At 28.5% G+C, this 9,839-nt stretch overlaps 1 protein-coding gene across 1 annotated transcript; it reads right to left on the bottom strand.

Moving 5' to 3' along the window:
• Positions 1-804: 804 nt before the first annotated feature.
• Positions 805-4,845, bottom strand: PGO_070140 (hypothetical protein, conserved; the record flags this gene model as incomplete). The annotated part of the gene is made up of 1 exon (XM_028686887.1): positions 805-4,845. One exon carries the CDS (start codon positions 4,843-4,845, stop codon positions 805-807), a length of 4,041 nt encoding a protein of 1,346 aa, XP_028542688.1.
• Positions 4,846-9,839: the final 4,994 nt, after the last annotated feature.

Raw genomic sequence — 9,839 nt, 5'->3', positions numbered from 1 at the left:
TTGAGCCTAATTCGCACATCCGTATTTTTTTTTTTTCTTGTAAAATTTCAATGCACTTGTCACGATATGTGTGTAGAAAAGATATGAAACTTAAATAATACCAATCCAAGGTACTCCTAATATATTATCACTCAGTGATCTCTTAAAAGAAATAAATAAAAGGCAGTTTTGAAAAATTGTTAACATTCGTTTATGACCAAGATATGGGAAGAATGAAGTAAGATAAGACATGAGTCAAATAACGTGAATGTATATTGTGGTGATGGGGGAAGGAAGAATATACATATTTTTTTTTTTGTAGAGGACCAAACTAGAAATAAGAAAACTGTAGAACAGTACAAAAAAATGTGTTACTATTTTTGATACGATAGTAAAATGTTATCACATGTTATGGTATTATTCGAATTGTTGATTAAACATTAGCACATTATGCCTTGTGTTTTAGTTTACAATAATTGGTTATAGTTACACTAATATCTATTTTATGTGTGATACATTTTGAGGGCTTTTTTTTTTTTTTTTTTTTTTTTTTTTTGGGGGTGGGGTTTCATCAATATTGGAATAACAAAGTAATGGGATTAAATGTTGAGTTTCATTCTGTCTTGATAAAAAAAGTTTGGCTATTAGCAGAAAGATAAGGACAAATAGGCATGAACGATTAGGTAAATATATATATATATACTTAAACATGACGACTTGATGAGCTAATGGTATACATAAATGGGTGTATATAAAAAAAAAAAAAAATCCGGCTTGTAAAAGTATTCCTCGCCTTGTATTTTTTTTTGCCCTTCCTTTTGTGTGTTATTTCATATTTTTCAACTCACTAGACGAATTATTTAACTGCTTTTCAATGGATTCACAATTCAAATCATTCACATAACATTTATTAATAATGTCATTTGCTAAATCTCCCTTTCCCATGTTATGTAAAGAATTCATTAATTCCTCTAAACTACACATTTTGTCAACAAGCTTTTCAAAATTTTCAATGTCTAAATAAAGATTTTTATTATTTATAATATCGTCCTTATTTATATTTTTTTCATTCAGAATTTTTAAAAATCCTAGAGAATTTTCATTATCTAATTCGTTGAGAAGGGATAACATATCACATTGTTCACTTTGTATAAGTCTTAGTCTTTTTTCTAAAGATTCTTGTTTTTTTTCAATTTTTATCTGATCTTCTAATATTAGGGAATACATTTTTTCATAATGTGCAACTTTGTTATATATATCTAATATTTCATTAGAACAATAATTCATGAAATTAATTTTATTTTTAACAAAAGAGGAAAGGTTATTGATAACATCAATAATCATTTCCTTATCCAGGTCCTTTTTAAAATACGACTCACTTTGTTTTATATTTTTTTCAACATTTTTTCTATCTTTTTCTAACTGTTTTTGCTGTTCCATTTGTAACTTTTGCATTTGTATTTTAGCATTCTGTTCAGATAAAAATGGGAAATCTTCAAAATTCATTTCTTTCGTATTTTCATTATTTCGAAGCGTTCCTTTGGTTTCTTTTAGTTGGAAATTAAACGTAGATTGTTGTTGATTCTCTACCACTTTTTTTTCGTTTACATCATTTACATTATTGTTTTGCAAAATGTTTGGTTTTTCAGTTTTTTTTTCATCACTTTGTAGATTATTATTTATATAAACATTTTTTTTTCGACTTTCAAGTGAAATGAAATTTATCATATTGCCTACATTTGTTACATCTTCGTCCTCTTTATCCGTAAAAATATGTGATTTATTTTCTGCTTCATTTTTTGTATTATTGAAGGGGGTTCCAAAAATAGATGAACTCGCATTTGATGAAAAAAATGAATTATTATTCTTCTTCATTTCTGTTCCTTCTGAGAATAAATTACTTTTGTTACAATCTGGTGGAAATGATTTTCCAAAAATGGAAGAACCTGGAAAACTGACGTTCTTTCCTGTTTGAAGATCTTCATTTTTTACTTCATCTTTTTTATTTAAGTTACCAAAGAGACTGTTCTGTCCTAGGTTAAAATTGTTTAGTTGATTATTACTGTCAAAGAGGTCCTTTGGTTTGGAGGAATTATTCAATTTGGTGATGTCACTTAATTTTCCCTTCTCCCCAAGTTTATTCGCGTCCGTCTGATCCTTGGGTTCCTTTTTCTTCGTAAAAGAAAAATTCCAGAATTTTTTTTTTTCATCCGTTTTCTCAGATAAACAGAGCCCAACGTCATCAGTACTTGGGGCTTTCTTAAGATCTGATTTGTTTTCTTCGTATATTTTGTCATGGGATTCCTTAGATTCGTGTGATAATAAGCTAGATGAAATGTCAAAATTGAAAATAGAATGCTTCTGTGTGCTCGTGGATTCATTCCCCTTCTTTTCTTCACTTTCTGATTGTTTCTTTTCATCTTTATGCTCACGTTTTTTATCACTTTCGGTAGGTTTATCTTTACCAATTATGTTTATTACGTCTGTTTGCTGGTCACTGGATGTGCATTCCTTGGAACTGAGTAAAGCCGACTGCTGCTCATTTTTGAGTTCTTCTTTTTTGTCCATCTTGGCCTTTTCATTCGCTTCATCCTTTTCATTCGCTTCATCCTTTTCATTCGCTTCATCCTTTTCATTCGCTTCATCCTTTTCATTTGCTTCATTCTTTTCATTTGCTTCGGGCTTTTCATTTGCTTCATCTTTTTCACCCTTTTCATTTTCTTTATCCTTTTGTCCCATTTTTTCTTTTTGGTTAGTACTGTCCTCTTCCCCTGGTTCCTTTTTCTCAGGAGCGGGGAATACAAAATTAAAGGTGTTCCCTTTATTCTGATCATTTTCTTCCAAATTAGTAATTTTTGTTGCATTTTCCCTTATGTCACTTTTGTTTGTTGTATTAGTTTTAAAGAAAGATGAACTGAAAAGTGAGTTAGCTTTAAGGGGTTCAGTGGTATTATCTTTTGTTTTGTCTGTTTTTTCATCTCTCTTTTCAGTATCTGTTTGATTTGTTTGTTCATTTTGTAATTTTTTTTTTTCTTCATCTTGTACATTTTGTTTTTCGCTCGAAATGGTTTTATTTTTCTGTATGGATTCTATCTCTTTTTTTGACTCATTCAAATCATCTACTTCCTGTTGTATTTTCTCTTTCGATGTTACTTCTTGCACTTTGTCTTTTTCCGTTTTCGTTGGTTTATCATCATCAATTTTGATTGATGGATCTGTCTGGGGAGCTTCCTTTTGAGTTAGATTTTTCGACTGATTGTATTGCTTCTCCTCTTTAATCTCTTCCAAAGGAGTATTTTTTATATTTGACTCATCCGTAGATTTACTTTCTAATTCGTTGTTTTGAGAAATATTTTTATTTTCATTATCTGTAGTGCTACATTTACCACTCTGGTTGTTGTTTGCAAAAATAGAAAAGGTGTTATTCGAAAAGGAATTTGTTTTGGGTAAATTATTAGAACTCTTAATGTTGCTAAATAAAAAGGAATTCTCATTTGACTTGGTATCATTGGAAGATTTAAAAAAGTTTGATGTTAATGGGTTTTCATTATTTGTCGTTTTATTGAAAGGTGACAAAAAAGAGGAAGTAGTTGTGTTATTAGCTGATTTGAAAATATCACTTGTACTTGTTTTGGCAAAAGAACTGAAGGAATTATTGAAACTGTTAAGAAGGGGAGGGGTGGCGTTACTATCTGCACAAGTTCCGCTATTTGCACTATTTACACTATTTACATTACTTTTTGTGTTAAATAAGCTGTTTTCATTTTGGTTAAATGATTTAATACTTTTGTTAAAATCATCGAATGTGTTTATTTTATTAGCTGATCCAAGTGTGTTCATGGATGATAAACCAAAAGGATTCAGCTTCCCTTCATTGTTATTGCTAATATTAGCACTTGTAAAGAATGACTTAGACGTGTTATTATTATTTAAAAGAGATGTGGTGGATGACTTTTCATTTTGAGTGGTGGCCTTCAGGGACATACTCTGAAATGGATTTATATTATTTTTTGCAAATGCACTAGAACTGGATGAAAATCCTCCATTAAATGTTAATTTGTTATTATTATTATTATTGCCTAGTTTATTATTACTGAACCCACCTAATGAATTGGCATTTGACGAATTTGCGAAAATTTGTTTGGCCGCTTCTAACTGCTCTTTTGAAAATAGACCACCACCTTCTGTGCTTCTATCATCATTTAGCTGGCTTCCTAATGCAATAGAACTACCTAAAGTACTTTGCTTGAACATACTTGAGCTATTATTTGTTGTATTTCCTACTAAACTCCTTGTGAAACCTGGATAAACATCTTTCTTCGCTGCACTAAATAAATTTTGATTAAAAGTATTTGTAGAGGAATTCATACTAGGGTTGGAAGTAGCATTACCAAAGAGGTTATTATTTTTATTTAAATCATTGACGCTGTTTGAGAAAATGGAATTTCCTTTATTCAGATTATCGTTTGTGTTGAGAGTGTTTCCAAAAATGCTATTGTTCTTATTTACACCTCCCTGACGATTCAGGGCATTACTTCCAAAGAAGTTGTTATTGCCTAGTGCATCTGTCTGATTATTCAGATTGCTGTTAAAGAGCCCTCCGCTGTTCATGTTGCTCATGCTGCTCATGTTATTCATGTTGTTCATGTTGTTCATATTATTATTATTAGTGTTACTTTGTGTTAAAACATTTTGACTAACTAAAGCATTTCCAAACAAATTGTTGTTCCCTAAATTGGAGTTTGGCATGTTCCACATATTCGTCGTATTTGCATTAGTCCCATTGTTACTCAATGTGTTACTTTTTCCGAATAAATTATTTTTATCTTCATTATTGTTGTTACTATTGTTGTTGTTAAAAAACATTTTTACGATGCTTGGAGGTTGGGAAAATGGGATATTTCTTGCACTTAATAAAGCAATGCTCAAATATGGGCACGGAATATTTTTGCGTTAAGTGGGTTTTTGTTTTATTTTTTTAATTCTTCGTTTGTTTTACCTTCCTTGATTTTGGTTCTTCTTACCAAGGGTTTGGGAAATTCAAACGCATTATGCTACTATAACATGGGGTTTGGGGGAAGGATGGAGATATGTAAAACTTGAGCCTGCTACCTCTCCAATTGTTCTCCTAGGTTTTCTTCAATTTTTTTTCCCCTTTTCTGTTTTCCACTTTTTAATGCAAATATTACATTTTTTAAAATGTCCTTGTTCGCATAATTTTCAGTTAGCAGTCATGAATTGGCAAAGGAGATGGATTATTTATTCAAATATGTATTATAATATGGGTGCATAGCTAATCACAAAAGGGATAAATTTTTTGGATATATGTAGTCATATAATTTATGCTACGAGAAACTTTCAAAAAAAATAATCCACAAAATTACTACTTGCATGGTTAATATTTGGACCTGCCTCGGAAAAATGTGCACGAAATTTTTTTTTTTTTTTAACTTCAGTTATAATAAAATGTTCATTTAAATAAACTCATTGCGGATATGTACATATATGTACATAAATAAATTGTTGGGAAGAAAAAGAAAAAAAAAAGCTTGATGAAATAGGAAATATATACATATATATATATACATGTAGGAGCAGCGGTCTTTTACAAATGTGATGACATAACTGCCCTTTTCAATAATTTGCATTTGATTTTTAGCAAGAAGCTGGCATATGATATATGCTTAAGTGCACGACCTTCGCTTCAATTAAAATATCACAACAGTTACCTTCACATGGGGCACCTTTTTGGGCACATTAAACTCAAGTGGATGAGATGGAATTTCCTTTTGAATTTAAATGTACATCAAAACGTACAGAATTGTGTATGATGCGACATGAAGGGAGAATTTTATTCTTATTCTCGTTTTGCAAATACAGGACCCGCAAAATTGGGAATTTCTTTTGGTGGAAAAACTGAAGGAACAATGTTGTAAGAAATTCGAATGAATTTCAGGAAAAAGAAAAAAAATTTATTTTGAACTATTTTTTTTTTGCGAGAAAGGTTTTATCTCAATGATTTTTTCACCATTGAAAAAATTTAAAATAATTTCCATTTTTACGTTTTTTAGCGTTACATATTTAACTTTTATGGGTATATTTATATGGAAAATAAATAAAAAGATATATGACATATAATTTCGCTTATCGCAGAGGGTTTGGGAGAGGAGGGTGGTATATTTAATTTGGATGATACTTTTATGTAGTGCTTAATTTATTTGTGTTACGTGCACATGAGTATATTTATATAAAAGGTAAAATGAAACATATCGAAATTTTTTTTTTTTTCCAACAACATTTTACTTACAAATTTATGTACCCCTTTAAAAACTTTTTTGTAAAAAACAGAAATGCATAAGGGTGTATAAAATCTCCATAGTTATTAATGAATAGATCATAATTTTGTTCATATAAATAAAACATAATTTAGCAGAGAAAAAATTAAAAATATTTGGATTTAGACATCTCAATGGAGCAACAAAAAAACATTACCTCCTAACATCATATGTGTTGAAAGAAAAGAGAGAACTCATTGACACATACAAATAATAAAGACAGTATATATTTTTATATGCCAACTATTGAGTATTCCTCTCTTCGCTGTAAAGCATTTTGTAGTACATTTCCTCCCCTATGCGCACATTTTTATCATTTATGCTTTATTAGGGGAATAAGTGTATGTTATTAAAAACACACATTGTAAGTATTTATGAGAACTCGTGGTTTGTAACTATGGCAAATCGTCCATTAAGAGACAGGTGACTGCATATTACCACACTGCTTAGTATAAAATTTATCATTTGCACTAATTTTTTATATTGCGGAAGGAATTATGCATATAATACAAGGGGAAAATTAAATGTAATTACTTTAAGTACTCTTCCTCCATGCTACCACCATAGAGTATGTTAAGATTGAGCATAAAACAGGAAACTGGATATAATCACTTTTTAGTGATGTAATTACAATATCGTATTATAGATTGACAAAATGATAAATATGTGATATAACATGATGAGAAAAATTAAAACCTTATTTTGTTTTATTTTATTTTATTTTATTTTGTTTTATTTTATTTTATTTTATTTTATTTTGTTTTATTTTATTTTATTTTATTTTATTTTGTTTTATTTTATTTTATTTTGTTTTATTTTATTTTATTTTGTTTTGTTTTATTTTATTTTGTTTTATTTTATTTTGTTTTATTTTATTTTGTTTTGTTTTATTTTATTTTGTTTTATTTTATTTTGTTTTGTTTTGTTTTATTTTATTTTGTTTTATTTTATTTTGTTTTGTTTTATTTTATTTTATTTTAATTTTTTTTTTTTTTTTTTGCTTTGGCACTTGTTTTGTAATTATACATTTATTTGTCATTCTCATAGGGTTTCAACATAAACAGAACATGTTTTTTTCAAATGAATTGTTGAATAAATTTGGGATGGAAAAGAACCGAAACGGTCGATTATTTTTGTGAATTTGTGTGTTCTCAAGTTAACAAGATGCATAAGAGGGTTAATATGTGTCTGATTGTTTTGTAATTCTTTTTTCATTATTTCCTTTATTTCTTTTATTCATGTATCATTTCCTTTATCTATTTTAGGTATTTTTTTTTTTTTTTTTCACGTTGCAAATTTTGATTTTGTGACATGTTAATTTTCTTCTTCCGTATTATGGTCATATGAATTAAATGATTAGTATGTGCACATCAGTCCTCTGCATAAAATGACTTGCTTTAAAACATTTTTATCTTTTCCCTTTTTTTGAAATAAGAAAATATGCATGGAAAAATGAGAAGGTGAAGACTTCAGCAAAAAAAGAATTGTTCATATTTTACAAATCTGTATTAGTGTACATATATATATATGTGTGTGTATATTTAAGTCAGGGTCCAGTTTCAGAATATCTATTTTTTGCTGGTATAGAAAATATGCGCGAGATAAGCGGTTAACAATAAGCAGATACAATAAAACTCCAACATAATAATGTTCATTCCGTTCTTTAAAAACATGCACATAATCATAAAATATAGACTTCTTTAAAAAATCAATTTTCACGACTTTTTTCTTTCAAATGTTGTGCAAAGATGGCACAATCGTTTTTTTTTTTTTTTAGTTGTAGTTTTTGTTTTAGCTGTAGTGTTTGTTTTAGTTGTATTTTTTAATTTTTGTTTTCTTTTTCTTTTTTTGGGGTATCATATTCGAGGAGTAGCATTTTTACACCACATAAGATTATGAGGCCTTTTTTTTTTTTTTTTTTGTAGATGCTTGGTTTTGTCCATTGTTCATTTAAAATTATGTTTTATGTTATGGAATATATCATATATATCTTTTGTGAAAAGATCAAAGTTGCAAAAATGAGATCAATATATTTACATCACATAATAATTACATATATGTGAAATAAAAAAAGAGGTTTAAACACTTCATTGTTTAGGTTCGAATTAAATATATTCTTTTTTTTCTAATAAATACATTACATCCACTTTTTCTGGTTTTAGGAAAAAAGTCCCCTTCTTCTCTATTACACGCGTGTTTTCTTTTTCTCCTTTTCTGTTTGGATTCTATTTTTTTTTTTTTTTTTTTTTTTTTTTTTTTTTACCATGTATACATTACACCCGAGTGGTGTATGTGACTGATTCATTGCTTATAAATATAACACTTGAGTATGCTTAAACATACGTTGATTTTTTTTTTTTTCTTTTTTTTTTTAAATAAAGATATTTTCCATATCACCCAATGAACATGAACACGTGACTTAAAATATTCACTCCAAAGATAAGTAACACATTAACATATCAAGTGGGGAAAAAAAAAAAAAAAAAAAGAGTAAACAAAGTTGTGCATATTTATTGAAGTTACTTAAATTGTATAAGTATGATCGAGAACATTTTTTTTTTTTTTTTATTTATGTAACTTCCGTTAATCCATAACTATATATAAGATCAGGAAAAAATCCAAAAAATGCAAAAAAAAAAAAACAAACAAAAACTTCTCTTTAACATACATATTAATTCATTGAAAGAAACCTGTTTCTCCTTTGGCATTTTTGTAACCACACAAGAAATAAAAAAAAAAAAAAGTATAGAGAACAAAAGTGAACATCGTAAAATACACAAAAATAAAATAAGAATTAAGGGCTCCCCCAAAAAAAAAGAAAAAAATATATTGCTCCATAAATATTTTCCACATTTCTAATTTTTTACATATGTATTACTAACTTTTATTTAACGGCTAACATAAAGGCTCCCACAAAAGGTTAACGTGTACATTACATAAGATTTTCATGAGCACAGGTTAGTTGACATATTGAGAAAGAACAACACCATTTTTACGGAATATATGAAAGTATGAACACATTCTATAAATAAATTTAAGGAAAAGAAATAACATCGAATGAATTCATAAATTTTAAGATAGACCTTTTTATGGGCATTTTCATGTTGAGTGAGCTATTGCATGTATAAGCGGTTGCATGTATGAACCATTGCATGTATGAACGATTGAATGTATGAGCTGTTGTATGTATGAACGACTGCATGAATGCATCTTTGCATGAATTTACGTTTCTATGAATTCCTGCTTGAATGAATATGTGTGTATGCTTATATGCACACTTATAGTCAAGAGACTTTTTTTTTTGACATCCCCATTTATGTAGGCAATTAAAACTGTTTAGGGGTTCATATGATTGCGTAGAATTTACAGTTTTTTTCCCATTTCATTAATTGCGTTAATTTATTTTTCTCCAAATTATTCGTGTCTCCATTTGCCTAAAATAGATGCACATATGTTTGTATGAACACCACATTGGTGTAGAGATCTAAAATTTTCTATATGAATCAAGATAGAACGTCATATATA

The sequence above is a fragment of the Plasmodium gonderi genome, assembly GCF_002157705.1.
Source record: "Plasmodium gonderi DNA, contig: Chr07, whole genome shotgun sequence".
In the NCBI taxonomy this organism is placed as follows: Eukaryota; Apicomplexa; class Aconoidasida; order Haemosporida; family Plasmodiidae; genus Plasmodium; species Plasmodium gonderi.
The sequence above is the reverse complement of the archived record's forward strand: the minus strand, read 5'-3'. Positions and strand labels throughout refer to the sequence as shown.